Raw genomic sequence first — 18,265 nt, 5'->3', positions numbered from 1 at the left:
TGGTCTACAGAGTGAGTGCCAGGACAGCCAGGGCTACACAGAGAAACCCTGTCTCGAAAAACCAAAAAAAAAAAAAAAAAAAAAAAAAAAAACCCAAAAACAAACAAACAACCTCAAAACTGTAAGAAATTATCCCAGGTTCCCAAGTTCCTTACAAGGATTAAAAAACCAACGGAAGGTGGGTTATCCCTCTTAATTCTGAATAATCTCAGCACTCAGTAGGCAGAGGCAGGAAGATTGCTTCCAATTCATAGCATCAAGCCAGTGTGGACTACACAGTGACGTCCTGTCTCAAAAACAGAAGGCTAAAAAAAAAAAAAAAAAAAAAAAAAAAAAAAAAAAACCTACAATGAACCACATAGAATCCTACCCACTCAACAGGCTCCTGCTGGAGGATCTGGGGTTCAAGACCAACCTGGACCCATCTCAAAAACAAAAGTATTCAATACAAATTTACTTAAGCTGTAATCAAGGCCATTTTGAACGAGTCTCCCTGAAATTCACCCCTTTTTAAATATTTAAGCATCGTTTCAAACATCCTGTAGACATGCAGGTGGAGAACATGATTTCAAGTTAGTAAAATTCAGCTCATTTGATTTAAAAAAACTAGTCAAATAGGCTAGACAGTGGGCGGGATTATAAACCACACAACCTACTTATACATGACATCCTGCGTTCAATTCTCAGCTCCAAAAGGAGGCTCTGATCTGCTTATAATATAGATCAAATATTATGGGGGAGGGGCATTCTTGGTAGACATGTAACAGCAGTATGATTGACATGGCAGGAAGCTAGGCATGGTGGCATACACCTATATTCTCAGCACTTGAGAGACTGGGCAGGATTTCAAATTCCAGGCCAGTCTGGAGAATAGCATGCTGATGCACACCTTTAATCCCACCTCTTGAGAGACAGAGGCAGGCAGATCTCCATGAGTTCAAGGCAAGTGGTGTGTGTGGTCTACAGAGCAAGTTCCGGGACAGCCAAAGCTACGGAGTGGAACCCTGCTTCCTGGGCTAGAGCACTAAGGTGATAAATAAGCCACAGAGAATCAGCAGGAGAAAGGACACAATGCGCAAATGTTTGCAAACATTTTCAAAAGGGAAACTGCTCATGAGACGAATGGAAGGCTCAGTGCTCCCTGGGTCTGTGAAAGGGTTTGGCTCTTCTAGCTGGGGGAACCTAACAAGAACTTGTGGAGAGGTTGGCTGTGCCAGCTAGCCCTCTACAGGGGTGGAGCCTCAAGGGTCACTCTGTAGTCCTTGATGTTCTGGAACTCGCTGTGTAGGACCAGGCTGCCCTCAAAATTTGCCTGACTTTACCTCCCAAAAGCTAGGACTAAAGGTATGCACCATCATACTGGGTACAGACTTTTGGACTCCAGACCAACAACCTGGGACACTGTCCCAAATTGGATTTCCATTTCCCTCCAAAGAGCTTCCATTGCTCCAAACCCACTCTCCAGAGGGCTCCCCACCACCGGCCCCAACACTTTGAGACCCATTTTTCCAGACTCACCAGCTCAGTTACAAGTGGTGACTTTCTGTTTATTGCTCAAAAACAAGAACTCAGAAGCAAATAAAGGTGGAGAGAGTGGGCAGGGAGACACAGGGAAGGGATGGGTTCGGCCCCACCTCTCCCTTCATCCTTCTCACCCTCCAAGGCCCAGCAGCAGTCAGGCATCTGGAGGTAGGGAGCCTTCATGGCCATGGGGATAGCAGAGCTGGGGGACAGTTCTTGTGTAAGGCCCTGGCCTGGAGGAGCCCCAAGAGTTGCAAGGGGCTGAGTTCCCTTCCCTGGGTCCAGAACTCAAGAGAATGGGGGGTGGAAGACCCCTTGTTTGGCAACTAAGAAGAGGCGGCTTTGGGCGGCACGATGCTGGTTTATTTACTGTAGGGTCTCCAGGGCCATCAAAGCCCCCTCATGGGATGGGGAGACTATTTACACAGCAGGGGGGAGGGGAGCCAGAGACCAGGTCCTATGTTCCTCACTGCCCAGAATGAGGAGAGAACGGGAGGTCCTGGGTCCTGCAGACTTGTAGACTTGAGGCTCAGATGGAAACTTCATACTCCCTCGTGTCCTGAGGACAGAACGAGGAGATAAACTGGAGTCAGTTGGGGGTGAAGAGGCATCCACAAGAAGAGGGAAGACACATCAGTCCTAAGTCTGGTGGTGCCAACCTGTAATCCCAACTACCAGGGAGGTAGAGGCAGGAAGCTCACAATTCAAAGCTGGTCTGGAGTATAAGAGTAGCTCAAGGCTAGACTAGAAAATTTAAATTTTGTCTTAAAGAGGACTAGAGAGCCAGGCATGATTATACACACACCTCTAATCCCGGCACTTGGAGGCAGAGGCAGGTGGGTCTGTGAATTTGAGGTCAGCCTGGTTTATATAGAGTTCCAGACCTGCCAGAGCTATAGAGAGACTCTTGTCTCAAAATACAAAAGAGAACGAGGCATTGAAATTGTTGTTTGACTTTACATAAGGCACTAAGTTCAGTCTCTAGTACCACGCACACTCTCAAAAAGACCTTCATATTATTTTGGGACAGGGTGTCTCTATGTAGCCCTGTCTGTCCTGGAACTCCCTAGGTAGACCAGGCTGGCCTCAAACTTAGAGATCTTCCTGTCTCTGCTTTTGCCTCTGCCTCTGAAGTGCTGGAATTAAAATTGTGAGCTACCACGTCCAGCAAGACCTTTGTATTTAAATTAACATAGAGGATCTGCACAGAGCTTAGCAGTCCTGGCTGCTTTTCCAGAGGACTTCAGTTACATTCCCAGCATTCACTCACAAGGCGGCTCACAACCATCTCTAACTCCTGTTCCAGGGGATCTGATGCCCCCATCTGGCATCTGAGGGCAGATGGTTTACTGACATACAGTCAGGCAAATACCCATACACATAAAACAATTTTAAAATTTTTACAAATTGCTTTTTAGTAATTGTTTTTTAGTAAAGATTCTCAAACAGGTGTTTAAACCCCAACATGCAGGAGGCAGAGGCAGGCGGATCTCTGAGAGTCCCAGGCCAGCCTGGTCTACAGAGTGAGTACCAGGGCAGCAGGGCTACACAGAGAAACCCTGTCTCAAACACACAAACAAACAAACAAACAAACAAAACAATACATAGTGAGACCTTGTCTCAAAAACAAACAAACAAACAAACAACAAAAAACAAAGCAAGCAAGCTTCCTGGATATATATATGCTGGATATCTTCAGACACTCCAGAAAAGGGCATTGAACTCAGGACCTCTGGAAGAGCAGTCAGTGCTCTTAACCACTGAGTCATCTCTCCAGCCCCTATACTAGAGTATCTTAAGATAACAAAGAGCCGGGCGTGGTGGCGCACGCCTAAAATCCCAGCACTGGGGAGGCAGAGGCAGGTGGATTTCTGAGTTCAAGGCCAGCCTGGTCTACAGAGTGAGTTCCAGGACAGTCAGGGCTATACAGAGAAACCCTGTCTCAAAAAAAAAAAAAACCAAACAAACAAACAAACAAAAAAAAAACCCAACAAAACAAAAACAACAACAAAAAGATGACAAAAATATGAATTTCTGAAATGTCTTGGACAATTGGAAGATCTGGAGCTGGGTCCTGTAGACAGGCTCTGGTTCCCCAGGTTGCTACAGTCCCTATTATTCCCTATTGTTTACACAGAGCTTGCTTTGTTATTGTCATGGCTTTTGTGGGCAACCGAGTTTGAAATCCCCCACCCCCCAAAAAGATCACAGGGACTCTGGGAGATGATTATGAAGGTCTGAGGGTAAACTGAGAGATGGGACATACCAAGGGGAGGGGAGAGACTCACCCCAGCTTCATACAGTGGGTTGCTGAAGTCTGACTCCACGGTAATGGGACTGTAGGAGTGAGAACCCGAGAAGCCAAAGAGGGATTTTCCTTGTAGCCTGGGAAAGGTAGGGGAGAATGGTCTTATCATGTGTGCGTCTTTGAACTCCCGTACCTACTCCCACGCCAGGTAAGCCACCTGCTCTGGCCAGCAGTCAAGAGTAGGGCACTTACTTAGTGTAGTATATGTAAACGCCAATGCCAAGGACAATGACCAAGCCCAGGGGCAACAGGATGGCCAAAGCGAGATTCCCACCCTCCAGCTGCCGTGATGGGTCTGTAGTCTGGGTCACTGGGGAGGGAGGAAGATAGCAAATGAATGAAGGCCATTCCCATTCCTGGGCTCTCCCAGCCTCCTGCCCTGGGGCCTGAACCCTTGGCTTCACCCCTCCGGGGCCTGGCCTCCTGCCCCCAGCCTTGATCTTGCCCTCCCAACCTGGCCAGGCCTGGTCTCCACCTGCACCCTCACTGACCTTCCAGTTTTCGGTTGTCCAGGAGCTCTTCATAGGCCACTGCAGGGAGAGGAGGGGGAGGGGGACGGGGTCTGAGCCAGGGAGGGAAGGAGACTGAGGAGAGGGCCAGAGCCCGGTGGGGTGAGGCTGGGCTGCACAGCCTGGTTCTCTGCCCTCTGTTCAATCTAAACTCGTCTTTCCCTGAGTGTGTGGAGGCCGTGGGGAATGATGGGTCAAGGCCTGTCCTCTCCCTTCAGACCACTAAAGCTTCAAGGTTCCTGGACAGTCTGAGCCAGGCAGCTTCAGAATTTCTCACTGAGAGCAAAACTCTCCCTTTGTAGAGAGAGCAGGGGGCCTCTAAACCAAGGCCCTCACTACATTCCTTGATAATTGTGTGACCTCAGATCTCCCCAGGTTTTCCAGCCATGCCTATAAGGGTAAGAGCCCACAGGACAGGCACTCAGCAGGGTCAGCCATTGTTCTCAAATTCTCTACCCAACTTTTCTAGCCCTGTCACTCCCCGTATACCGCTATGCCCCTCCTGCCCTGTCTGCCCAGGCACCTTTGCAGAGTGGGGGCTGGCTGGTCCACTGGGAGGGGTGACCGGGTACACATGTGATGGTGACCTCGCCGATGAGCTCAAAGCCCTCGTAGCAGAAGAAGCGCAGTGACTCGCCCGCTTGGTAGTGATGCTTGTACAGAGTCTGGTAACCATTCTCAGGGACACCGGGGTTCAGGCACGGCTCGTACTTTACTGCAGGGAGCACACCAAGCCACGTGCCCACTTAGAGACTGAGCAGGCCCAGTCTGGGTTCCCCGGTCCTCCCTTCCTGGGGTGTCCCCAAACTTACAGGCGCATTTGGGGACCCGATCACTCCACTTGGGTGTGCCTGTGTCCCGGCTGTAACAGGTGAGCACAGCTGCTCCTTCCAGGCTGTACCCTGGCAGACAGCGATACTGGACGTGGGAGCCCACAGGGAAACCAGCATCTGAGGCGGTCCGATGGCCATTGGTGATCTCGCCAGGGTCAGCACAAGTCATGACTGGGACAGGAGAGACAGGTTAGAGGTTTCCAGGGTCTTAGCAGATTGCCTGGAAACAGGGCTCACAGAGGCCTGAGCTTCTGCCATCTCCACAAAACAGCCCCTGTTGTCTTCTCAAAATCCCTTAGAAGGATAGAGATTGTGAGTCAGAAACACTTCAGGGTCAATGGGTTTGACTCTGATGGTGCAATCAATGCACTTTGGGACTAAGGGAGGAATACAAGCTCAAAACCAGCTTGGGCTATGTAGCAAGTTCCAGAACAGGACACCCTGGGATAGATAATGAGACTCTGTGGCTGGGGAAAAAAAACAGTGTGTTTTATATTTCTTCTGAAAACAGAATAAGTAGGGGCAAACCTGGCTCCTGTATTCAGGTAAAATTAAAAATATTTAATCATTATATCAGAGCACATTAATGAAAGCCTGGTACTGTCCCTGGCATGGCAGATCATTCTTTTTTTTTTTTTTTTTTTTTTTTTTTTTTTTTTTTTTTTTGGTTTTTCGAGACAGGGTTTCTCTGTATAGCCCTGGCTGTCCTGGAACTCACTCTGTAGACCAGGCTGGCCTCGAACTCAGAAATCCGCCTGCCTCTGCCTCCCAATTTTTTTTTTTTTTTTTGAGACAGGGTTTCTCTGTGTAGCCTTGGCTGTCCTGGAACTCACTCTGTATACCAGGCTGGCCTTGAACTCAAAATCTGCCTGCATCTCTGCCTCCCAAGTGCCGGAATTAAAGGTATGCACCACCACTGCCCGGCTTGGCAGATCATTCTTATGGACAGAAGCTAGTGTCTCAAGACAGGGTGGCTCTTGCGTTTGCATGGTGCCAACTTTGCTTGCATATACAGCCTACACTTTATTTCCAGAGCTACTGTAACAGAGGGTCATAATCACGGCCATTGTGACTGTAGATCACATATATGTGTTCATATATGTGCATGCCCAGGTCTGAGGTTGAGTGTCCTTGTCTATCACCTTATGTCCTGAAGCAGAGCCTCTGACTGAATCTGGAGCTCTCCTATCTAGCTGAGCTGCCAGTGAGCTCCAGGGACCCTCCATGTCCCCACCACTTCAAGTTACAGACATGTGTACCACAACACCTGGCTTTCATGTCCGTTCAGGAGATCTGGTTCAATCAAGTCTTGATGCTTCTTGTGGCATCTGAGCTAACTCTCCACCACATGGCCTTTGATTCATATAAACCTGTGCTAGACACCCCAATAGATACTTAATCAATGTTACTGCCATTTCTCTTGTGGCCCAGGGCTTGGCACTTAGCCAGGACCAGGGCCATGGAGGCACTGGAGAGATTCTGGCACTTGAGTCTCAACTCAGCAGCCGACTCAGGGGTAGCCCGGGCAATTCTTCAAGGCCAGTCTTGGCTAGGCAACCTGACTGCTTAGCTTACTCAGGATCTCTGTTCTGTGAATCTTCCCAGGGAAGAGGCGTTGTGCCGGCCACATAGTCTTTCTTGTGTCCAGCCCAAATCTGGCTTTCTGAAACTCCAGCCTAGTCACTCCACCATGGCAACTTCCCTTAGGGCTACTTTTTTAAAGTTTTATTTATTTTATGTATATGAGTATACGGTAGCTGTCTTCAGACACACCAGAAGAGGGCATCTTTATGGCTGGTTGTGAGCCACCATGTGGTTGCTGGGATCTGAACTCAGGACCTTGTAGGAACAGTCAGTGCTCTCAACTGCTAAGCCATCTCTCCAGCTCCCTTGGAGCTATTTGTAAGAACTACAGTGGAATGGGTCATGGTGGCACACACCTTTAATCCCAGCATTTGAGAGGGAGAGGCAGTCAGATTTCTGAGTTCAAGGCCAGCCTGATCTACAGAATAAGTTCTAGGACTGCCAGGGCTACACAGAGAAAGCCTGTCTGGAAAAAATAGTAAGGGGTGGGGGAGAACTAAAATCAATCTTTGTATCAGTTTCCCCAATTTTATTTTATTTTTTCTCTTTCTTTTTCTTTTCTTCTCTTTTCTTTTCAAGACAGGGTTTCTCTGGCTGTAGATCAGGCTGACCTTGAACTCAGAAATCCACCTGCCTCTGCCTCCCAAGTGCTGGGATTAAAGGTGTGCGCCACCACTGCTCAGTTTATTTTTGCTTTTTCAAGACAGGATTTCTCTGTGTCATCATGGCTGTCCTGGAACTCACTCTGTAGATAAGGCTGTCCTTGAACTCAGAGATCCTTCTGCTTGGACTAAAGGCATGCACTAGCACCACCTAGCTAATTTCCCTAAATTTAAAGAGACAAGATACTACTTCTTTCTGCTGTTTGTTTTACTTTATTTGGTTTTTGATTTGTTGTTTGTTTGAGGTAGGTCTTACTAATTAGCCCTGGCTGGCCTTAAACTTAAAAGAAATTCTTGTTTCATCTCCTTCACCCCCACCCTCGGGTCCTTGGGCTTTTCAGACATGGTTAGCTTTGAACTCATCTTTCTGCCTCAGCTCCCCAAGTGCTAGGGTTACTGGTGTGTGCCACTATGCCCAGCCTTTTTTAAAAAGTGAACAGAGCCTCCACACTCCTGTAAGCCTCACCACCTCTGAAGCAAATGTGTGCCCATCCGTCCGCCCCCCCCACTCCAGTGAAGGGAGCCACAATCTTGCTACAGTGCTAGCTGCAGGCTACAGAGCTGCACCAGGCACTGTGTGAGATGCTACCCCTGCTCCACACATCACCCTGCTCCTACTCCATTGGCCAGAGAGCCGAAACTCAGAGGTACCCCAGTACTGTATCGCAGTCATTCCACGTTACTACTGTGTAACATGCCTAGTTGCTCATGTATCTCTCGTTCTTCCGGGTTTTGAGACCCATCAGGGTAGGAAAGAGCCAGAAACCTGTCCTATAACCATAACCCAGAAATGGGCTTCAGTGAGTGCATTCAAACAAACCAAGTCCACTGATAGCCTTGATTCTACAGGGACTTCCCACAGAGTCAGCTTTTGGGGAACTGAGAGTTCGGTTGAGGCTCAGAAGAGAATTAAGAGTTAATGGGGCAGAGCCCAGCTGCAATTTGATGGAACTTTATAGGGGAGGGACTCAAACCTGGCAGGGGTGGAATCAGTTAAAAAAAAAAAAAAAAAGCCGGTGGAACACAGGATGAAAGGAAAGAAAGCAGCTTGCGCTAAAGGCATGTGCGTGTGTTTCAAGACACTGTATGGGACTTAAAGGTCATAGGGATTGGGGCTGAAGACTCAGGCAGGACTCAGAGCAAAAAGAAGTAATCCAAGAGGGACAGGAGAGGGCGGAGCCAGAACCCAAGCAGAAGTTTAGAGGTGGGGCCCTACTCACTCTTTTGGCAGGCAGGTGGCGCCGCGCTCCAGGACAGGTCCCATTGGCAAGTGAGGATGTCTGATCCCAGCAGTTCGTAGCCAGGCTCGCATTGATAGGTGAGCACTGTGCCCCGGATAAGGTCCCCGTGGGATGCTGTCCTCCAGCCCCACTCAGGTGGTGGTAGCTCCGGGCACGTATCGTTTCTCGGGACCTCTGCAGTGAAGATGGAATACCCTTCCAGCTTCAGAGGACCTCGCGATGGTACCCTTCCCTGCCAGACCCCTGGCCATCCACACCTCCTCGCCTTCCTTACCTTTGAAATGTAACACGAAACCCTGGCCTAGGCCCGGATTTGGGGGACCAGGGGGTGCCTGAAACTGCAGAGTGAGATCAGGTCCAGAGGAGAGGAGGCGGCGGCGCGGCTGAGGTCCTCGCAGCTGGGCCAGGACTCGAGCGCTCGGACCGTCCCCGTCGAACAGTGTTAGCATATCCCCTTCGCGAACATTCAAGCTGCAGTGAGGGGAATCAGACAGTTAGGCCAAGTACAACTAACCCATCTCATCCCGTTCCGCCCAACTTGCTCAATCTTAACTAGATCCGCCCTGAATCCCCCTCTCAGTTTTAACCAGTCTAGGGTTCTCGCCAGGTTCCCAGAGGTGGGTTGGCTACTTCCTACTCCTGCTTCCTAATCTTCAACCCTGTACACTACTAGCTTCATCCACTCTCCAGGCTGTCTTCCAACCCCACAACCTGCCCAAATCCAGTTTGATCAATAACAGACCACAGCCCTTCCACACTCAAATGCTGGATTCTGCCTGTTGATCTGCTTTGGGTCGCTGCCCACTCTCCTTTTCTCCACTCACGTGACCAATATTCCAAATGCGCTTACTGCCTTGCACCTACTGACTTTGTACTAGCAATGAGGCACCAAACTGGAGCCGGGTCCCTTTGCCATGTTAGACACACACGCACACACACACACACACACACACACACACACACGTATTATTAGTTCAGTGGTAGAGCATTTGAGAACAGAACCCTCCAGACCTCCAGCAGCCCTTGAAGTGGGGGTCTAGGCTACCCCTGTACTTGACCTTATTCTCCAAGTGACTTGAACCCAGGTCTCCCACCTCTGTTCTGTACCTTCTTAATGTCCTCTTTCAGAACACCATGTACCCAAGGAATTCTGTGTGAGCTCAGAAGAGCCAGTTGGGCTCAGAATGCAGGCTAGTGCCCTCTCAAACACCAAATAGAGCCCACATCCATCACACAGGCTACCATGACCCAAACATACATTTCAACTTGGAGCAAGATGCGCTTCTCTTCCTGGACGTGCAGGCCCCACACGCAGTCTTGGCCAGGGCTATAACTCTGGGGCCAGTCGGGAGAGAGTACCACACCAGCTGGCTCAGACAGCTCTCCTCCACACATGGCTAGGGAAGAGGTATCAGGTTCAGAACCCATGTGGGCATGTGTTCTCCATTCACCAGTCCTCATTGTCCTTGGCAGTGTGCTCAAGGCTACCTTGATTTTGCCATATCCAGGTTTTATTATGGTTGCTTCTCTAGCCCTGCACTCAGCTAACCCCACCCACTTTCCAGCTTACTCACCACCTGATCCACACTCAGCCCAAATCTAGTTCTAGCTTTAGAAGCCTTTTGGGTCTAAGCCTGAATTCATAACAAGTCCAGAAATTACTCCCCCAAGAAAGCAGCCTCAGAAGGGGCAGAGCTCTACCCAGGCTCTGGGTTTAAATGTTTCCATGTTCGTGCACAATGCCTTCCTGGGGTCCCAGCTTCTTTAGGCTGAAGGGCTCTGTGGAACATGAGGGCTTACCCTTGCAGGCTGGCTCTGTGTCATTCCAGTGGGGTTCGGTGGGATCCACACATTCGATAGCATTGGGGGGCCCTGGTGGCTCCAGAGCATATCCTGGGAGGCATGAGAAGGTGGCCAGTGCCCCTGGGCGGAACTCAGGATCTGTAGTGGTCACGTTGCCGTGAGCCAGGAACGGGGGGAAGCAGCGGTCCTCCTCAAAGGCTAGAAATGAGTTAGGCACAAACATGAAGCATTAGACAGCTCTCAGGGACTCATGTTGAGGATTTACAATGAATTTGGGTATTGCTAGGCCCCTCACAGGCTGTCTGTCTGCTTGTCTGTTTTGGTATCTAGAGACGGGGGTCTCACTATATCCTTCAGGCTGACCTTGAATTTGAGATCTTCTTTCCTCAGCCTTCCAAGTGGCTGCCGGGACCATGCACCTGCGCCAACCACCATTTAGAGTTAGCACCATAGTACTAACCACTATTCTATAGACAAGGACATCTTCAGACAAAAAGCCATCTGCCTGGGGTCAGCTAGGGGACAACTGCAGAGGCAGAGCTAGAGTCCTGGGCGATGAGTTCTCCTCCACAGACATGGGGCCTGGGAGGGGTGTGTCTGGAAAGCTGGCTTGCGTGGGTGTGTTCTAGCCTCAGAAATAACAGTTGGATCCTGACCATCCACACTGGTGCTGGGATCCAAAACTGCAGCTAGTGCAGAAGCTGCTCAACTTTCACGGAGGACCAGATCAGCCAAATGAGCATCTCATCTCCAGAGCAGCACAGAGCCACCAGTGATGCAGGTAAGGATTCTCACTGAAACACAGACAGCTCTTTGGCACCTTCAGAACCCACATTTCTGGATTTCTGCAGATTCACTGCTGTATTTTGTATTACTTAAACTAGCAAGGCATCCTGTGTAAATCCCACCCGTCTCCCAGGCCCCAGGGCCGATCCCAGCTATCTGTGAGCTATCTAAAACTATGCCTGACTAATCTGAGCATTTCCCTCCATTGCCTCTTTCTTTGTTCTTGAGACAGGGTTTCTCTGTGCAGTCCTGGCAGTCCTGGAACTTGCTCTGTAGACCAGGCTTGCCCTGAACTCAGAGATCCGCCTGCCTCTGCTTCCTGGGTGCTAGGAGTAAAGGCGTGCGCCACTACTACATTGCCCACTGCCTCTGCTTCCTGGGTGCTAGGAGTAAAGGCGTGCGCCACTACTACATTGCCCACTGCCTCTGCTTCCTGGGTGCTAGGAGTAAAGGCGTGCGCCACTACTACATTGCCCACTGCCTCTGCTTCCTGGGTGCTAGGAGTAAAGGCGTGCGCCACTACTACATTGCCCACTGCCTCTGCTTCCTGGGTGCTAGGAGTAAAGGCGTGCGCCACTACTACATTGCCCACTGCCTCTGCTTCCTGGGTGCTAGGAGTAAAGGCGTGCGCCACTACTACATTGCCCACTGCCTNTGCTTCCTGGGTGCTAGGAGTAAAGGCGTGCGCCACTACTACATTGCCCAGCTCCTCCATTGTCTCTTCGACTGGTTTTACAAATGCTCAGTCATGCTGTTTTGTATAAGATACAATCAGGTAGGCAGAAAAAATGCTCTAGCGATGTACCTTTTGGCCAATTTGGTTCTCTGTAAGTTGAGTGGCCACGCAAGTGTACTGTTTTCCCTTTTCCCTGAGCTGACTTCCACCTTCCTCTCTCAGGTCATCTCGTTTCGCTCCATTCTAAAGGTCACACCTCACTGCCATGACTGCTGATTTCTTTGGACCTGTCCAGCATCCTTCTTCCTTCTGGTACCGGCTCCCCTAGCCTCACTAGATGGAACATGCGTTCCTTACTTCTAGTCCATGAGGTTGGTTGGGGCCCACCAGAGACAACCATACCTCTCAGACTTGCCAATCATAATATTGTCTAGCTTAACTGAATTTAATCAAGTCAATGGGAACCATTTCTGGAATTGTTGCCTGGACTCTCACGAGCATTTCCTTTCTCATTTTCATTTCATTTTCTTTCCTGATGGCATTAAGTAAGGTGATAGTCTGTAAGAGCATAGTTAGGTGCACTACACAGGGAAAGCCTCCATGCCAATGAAGCCACTGCACAGTAAAAACTAAGAGACAGATAACTGTCCACTTGGTTGTATGGATCTGGCCATATCTGAAATGACTACTTGGAATAAAAAGATGTCCCTGTCAGATATCAGAGACCAACCACAAAGAAGTGCATGGAGAGAGTTTGTGCCTGTGACTATTCCTCCTGTGAGAAAGAGGAAATGCTGTGGACCTGGGTGTGGTCAGGAAGGAAGTGAGGCTATTACCTTCAAATCTGAGGCTGAGCAGCAGGGGGTTGGCTGGTGTCTCTGAAAGCAGTTCTACGTAGAGGGACTGGGCATCACTGATGAGACCGCGTTCAGGGACATCATCCATGTCAGAGTCGTAAATCACAGGGGACAGGGGGCTTCCCCCTGAGCGCACCATCAGCCTGGGATGGACAGAAGGGTGACAAGTGCATTCCCCCCCCCCCCGGGAAGCTGCCTCCCTGCCTGCTCTCCTGGCTTATCTTGACAGCTGCTATTATCAAATACTAACCCATACCATGCATTCTTTTAAGCCCCAACATATTTGATCTTGTTTGATCTTCACAAGGACTCTTGAGTCAGACACTATTATTAACCCCTTATTTTATAGGTGAGGATACAGAGGCACAGAAAGACTGGATGCTCAGCCTGAGAGCACACTACAAAGCAACAAAGAAGAATGGAAAAATGACAGCACATACTTTTATAGTGCTTATCACGTCCTAGGTACCACCCTACTACTTTACATATCTTAATGCTTTTATTAAGTAAGCATTTGGAAGGATGCTCTGTCCCACTAGTGAGAAATGAGATGCTTCCAGGCACACTGAGGCATCTAAGGTTTGCACAGCTGCACTCTCTGAGACGATTAGGACAAAACTCAGTTTGACACCACACCCATAGTATCTGACTCCTCCCTGAAGCCTCTCAGCTTTCCCAAGGTGGGGACCTCTGACCCAAAGCCAAGATTCTCACCGGTCATTGTCCTCATCCAGTGAGACTCTCTCAAAGTGTAGGTGTAGCCGGCGTCCCTCAGCCGCTTCAATGACCCAGCGGCAGGTGAGGTTGGGCCCTGCAGCTCCCCCAGGCTCAGGGGATACAATGCGACCCAGTGTGGCATTGTGGATGGTGCCACCACAAGATGCTGTGGGCAGAGAGAGAACAGGAAGGCTTCAGCCCTTTCTCAGGCCTAATCTAGGCCAGGGATGACCTCTGCCCCATGCATTTAGCAGAGAGACAAGACTTTCCCTAGGCTGCTGCCTAGCTTGAAATAGAAGCCTATGCATCGATCTGCTAAAATGAAGCCTCTGGAGAGGTAGGTACCTGGAGTTAAGGAGCCTCAAAACTGAAACTCTCAGATGAGAAGCTTTGAAGGTAGGAATCCCTAGAATGTAAGCATTTTTTTTTTTTTAAGATTTATTTATTTATTATATGTAAGTACACTGTAGCTGTCTTCAGACACTCCAGAAGAGGGCACCAGATCTTGTTAAGGATGGTTGTGAGCCACCATGTGGTTGCTGGGATTTGAACTCTGTACCTTCGGAAGTGCAGTCGGGTGCTCTTACCCACTGAGCCATCTCACCAGCCCCGAATGTAAGCATTTTAAGCTTGGTGGATAAGTTGCAGAATGAAGATCTTAGGACTAAGAGCTACCTGCTAGGAACCCCAAACACAGCTCATTGAAGTGGAGCGTTTTCCAAAGAACAGGTATCTACAAGTGGTAACAGGATTGTATACACCAAATGGGGCATCCCAAGATGAAGCCCAGACAAGATTGGAGGTTCTCTAAGGGTGGAAACCATCATGGTAGAGACCTCTAGGGGAGACCCTGGGACAGGGGCTCTGCAACTAAAGCCTTCAAGATGGATTCTCCCCAAAGATGGCAATTTCCCAGCTTGCCCCCCAACCCCCAGCTAGGATAGAAGTCCTGCAATGAGAGACTCACCTGTACAGCTAGGGGGTTCACCAGTCCAGGCTGGCCGGGTACCATTGAGGCAAATGAGGGTCTCCTCACCCTGCAGCTGGTATCCTGAGTCACAGTGGAAGGTGGCAGTGCCCCCAGGATGCAAGTCTGTCACGCTCACATCCCCGTGGGCTGGCCGGGGTGGGAAGCCGCAGCTCAGAAGGTATGCTGGATAGGTCAAAAAAGAGGAAGAGGGGCTGTTGTCCCCCTGGTGAGTTCTCATACCCACTTCTTGGTGTTTCTGCAAATCCCTCCATCCCCAACTCCCAGGGAACAAATGGGCTCCATGCTGGAGTGCACATGGAAGAAAAGCTACTCCTTATGTTGGTTCGCTGCCTCATGAAAAGGCAACATCAACGGTGTGGTGCTCATCTCTGGTCTTTGCCATTTTAACTGCTTTGGCCATTTATAGATAAAAGTTATTTTAGAGTCCAGTCTTATTATTCACCCCAGGTAAATCAGTTGAGTACCCTGATTTCTACCAGCACTAACAACAAATGGCATCTGCAGAGATGGTTCAACTTCAGACTCAGTTTATGGTTTTAAAGGCAGGCGGAGGAAGAATGTGACCCACTTTCTAGAGGTGGGTGCTGAGGCTCCGGCTTGTGGCATGCTTTGCAGCATTTTCTTTCCCAAACTTTCTTGTATGGAGGTGCATACAGCTTTCAGCCAGGCCAGACACAAGAAACTGCTTTAGGAATGTTGACTAAGGTCTTACTATTCAGCACCCCTGGAGGATCCCTTGGTGGAAATGGAGAGCTCTGCTCTCCTTGGGAAGCTGATATGTCTATCTCTTGCACTGACAACTGTGCAGCCTTCCTTTTTGCACTGACTTCTTTTTTTTTTTTTTTTTTTTTCCCCAGAGCTGAGGACCGAATCCAGGGCCTTGCACTTGCTAGGCAAGCGCTCTACCACTGAGCTAAATCCCCAACCCCTTTTTTTTTTCTTTCTTTCTTTTTTTTTTTTTTTTTTGCACTGACTTCTTTTTACCTCAAATTAGGGCTTTTCCCTAGCAACAGTGACCTGTTCATCCACACTCCAGTCATGCTGTTCTCTGATAACCATCCCCTGATGCCGCTGCCCCTCTACACACTGCACAGTTACATCGCTTACATTCCTTCTCAGAGCCTCTTGAAATTATTTGGCATGGGGAGTGGGTAAGGTGGAATTTGATTTTGAAACAAGGTTTTGTTATGTGGCCCAGGTTGGCCTTAATTTCTCAATCCTCCTGCCTCAGCTTCTAGAAAATCTCACTGCCATTGCTCAGTTTCCAAGGCTGTGTCTTGTAGGGGGTACAGGCCAGTTTTAGTCAGTAGAAAACTTTGTCTTTCCTGACTCTGGAACTTTTGGTGACTGTCAGAAATCTATCCCTTCCACATTTCAAAACTCACCAAGTATTTATCTAGCTGTGAGAACAGACAGAAACAAAACAAACCCATTCCTTTTCTTTCTCGAGTCACCAGCCCAAGACTAGCAGACATAAAAACAACTATCTAAAATACAGCAGGTTGGGTAAATGCCAGCCCTCTGTGACCAGCAGAGCCGAATCTGGATGCTTCAGATTGATATTCTATCCCCTTCCCAGCCAGGCCCAGCAAATCCTTAAGTTGGTACTCATCTCCTGAGGCTCCACAACCAGTCTGTGACTCCTTCCTATCGCACGATCTTTTCCTTTTCTTTTCCCCTCTGGTGATGGAATTAAATCCAGGACATTGTACATATTAGAAAAATGCTCCCCCATGAAACATACCCCTAGCCCTTGTGATTTTTGTTTTGTTTGTGAGACGAGAGCTGACTATGTAGGCTATCCTAGAACTCTCTATGTAGACCAGGTTGATCTTGAACTCACAGAAACCACCTGCCTCTGCCTCCTAAGTACAAGGATTAAAGGCATGCACCATTGACACCTAGCTACCCTTCAATTTTTTTCTGAGACAAGATCTTACTATAGTCCAGGTTAGCTTTGAACTCTTGTACCTCCTGCTTCAGCACCCAAAGAGCTAGAATTACCCGCATACACCATCACAGACAGACATCTCCGTATCTTTGCCCATTTCTGGACCTCTATATGCAAGACTTCCTAGTCTGTTTCTGACCTTTGAAAGAGTAAGTTAAGGACCATGCCTTCCAGGAAGCCTTCTGGACTTTCTCCGTCCCCATAAGGTCTCACCCATGTTCAACTCTATATATGTCATGTTCTCTTCACATTATCTATTATCTGTTATCACTATGAGACTGAAACAATGCCTGAACTGGTTGATCTCACACTGCAAAGGGGTGTCTCTCACTAATTTCAATAATTCATACCAGTAAGGGGATGGGCCTGAAATCTAAATAAAAACATTAAATTGAGAACTGGAGATGTAACTCAGTCAGTAAGGAATATCTAGCTCTGAATTAATCAGGCCTATAATCCAAGCCCTGGGAATGGTAGGAGGATCATAAATTCAAGGCTATACTTGGCTACATAGTGAGTTCCAGGCCAGTCTAGATTACACGAGACCCTGAGACCCTGTCTCAAAACAAAGAAAACAAAGCATGCAAAAGACTTCCTGCCCAAGGGGACTCATGCCAGTCACACACACACACACACACACACACACACACACACACACACCCCGACCCTCATTTTAGGAATTACCATGGGGCACAGATTTGGTTATCTGGTTTCTAACCACTCAATAAAGTTTCATGTGTCTGAGAAAGCCATGCAACCTCAAACCTTCTCCCTCCTCTGAGAGAGGAAGCTGACTCAGCCCTCTCTGCATGAGAAGCAGTGGCTGAAGTGAGGGGCTTTGCACATGGCAAATTTGCTAGACTTGTGCTGGCACTCTAGACATGAGACCACAGTTAGAGTGAACTAAGGAGGGCTTTAACAGTGCCTCTGTCCTAAGAATGCCTGCAGGAGCTGCAAATAAGGAAAACCAAGGCAGGCAATGAAGTCCCCTTTATGAAACAGCCCTGCTCCCCTCCATGTTCCACTTAGCCCGGGAGTCCTAGTTTTGATGCCCTAGGGAAATGACTGCTTAAAGGAGCCAGTGGGTAGCTTTTTTTTTTTTTTTTTTTTTTTCCATCTGATATCTAGCATCCCAAGGCAAGACTGCTTGTGTATCCAACAACCAGGTCCCTGGCACCAAGTACAAGCCCTGGCTCCCTGGTCTCTCCTACAGGCCTGGAGGAGGTTCTGCCTAAAACAATCGACCCTCAGGGCATGAGGAAGGTACACATGCTGCAACCGCAATAAGATACACATGGTATCTGGGAAAAAGGGGGAAGTACATGGGGCCAAGGAACAGTGGCTCCTGTCTCTAAGAGCACATGAAATAATTTTGCAGAGGACAGCATTGTCTGGAATGAGGATACTGGCTGAGTCCCTTAGCTCATGCACATGTATGTGTGCTACAAAATACATTTGCACTATGGGAAGCCAACACACACACACACACACACACACACACACACACACACACACAGGCTAGCATCAATCACATGTGTAGCTCATTCTCGTGTGGATGCATGAAACACTCCCTGTACTGACCTGGAAGTCAGAAGGAGTTGCCAAAACTGCAAACCTAAGAGTCACTTCCCTGCTCCAGCTGTCTGCCTGGAATCTGCAGATTAAAGCTCCCTGAGCCCCTGTCTGCCTGCTTCCCAGGGTGCTCTTTCCAATCACTCTCCATTTCCTGCCTTCTCTGTTTGGCTGTGGGGGCACTGACTGATGTTGATGTTGACTGAGGGTTTTACTGTGCTCCAGACCATGTTTTTTTTTTGTTTTTTTTTTTT

The 18,265-nt window shown here is 48.8% G+C and overlaps 1 protein-coding gene across 3 annotated transcripts in view; it reads right to left on the bottom strand.

The window, feature by feature from the left end:
• Window positions 1-1,526: 1,526 nt before the first annotated feature.
• The window catches only part of Sez6l2 (seizure related 6 homolog like 2), a 21,576-nt gene continuing 4,837 nt past the window's right edge, over window positions 1,527-18,265 (bottom strand). For 2 of the 3 annotated variants that reach the window (XM_021166035.2, XM_021166034.1), the window contains 13 exons: window positions 14,465-14,650; window positions 13,495-13,663; window positions 12,760-12,923; window positions 10,459-10,659; window positions 9,917-10,055; window positions 8,933-9,129; window positions 8,638-8,832; window positions 5,151-5,342; window positions 4,862-5,053; window positions 4,321-4,359; window positions 4,022-4,139; window positions 3,810-3,906; window positions 1,527-2,080 (listed from right to left, as the gene is read on the bottom strand). In XM_021166035.2, the coding sequence (XP_021021694.1) occupies window positions 2,051-2,080; window positions 3,810-3,906; window positions 4,022-4,139; window positions 4,321-4,359; window positions 4,862-5,053; window positions 5,151-5,342; window positions 8,638-8,832; window positions 8,933-9,129; window positions 9,917-10,055; window positions 10,459-10,659; window positions 12,760-12,923; window positions 13,495-13,663; window positions 14,465-14,650 (1,919 nt within the window). In that variant the 3' untranslated portion in view covers window positions 1,527-2,050. The remainder of the gene's footprint in view (window positions 2,081-3,809; window positions 3,907-4,021; window positions 4,140-4,320; window positions 4,360-4,861; window positions 5,054-5,150; window positions 5,343-8,637; window positions 8,833-8,932; window positions 9,130-9,916; window positions 10,056-10,458; window positions 10,660-12,759; window positions 12,924-13,494; window positions 13,664-14,464; window positions 14,651-18,265) is intronic. The other variant, XM_029479595.1, reaches the window with a different exon arrangement.

Source organism: Mus caroli, chromosome 7 (assembly GCF_900094665.2).
Source record: "Mus caroli chromosome 7, CAROLI_EIJ_v1.1, whole genome shotgun sequence".
Taxonomy (NCBI): Eukaryota; Metazoa; Chordata; class Mammalia; order Rodentia; family Muridae; genus Mus; species Mus caroli.
This window is presented reverse-complemented; position numbering and strand designations above follow the sequence as displayed.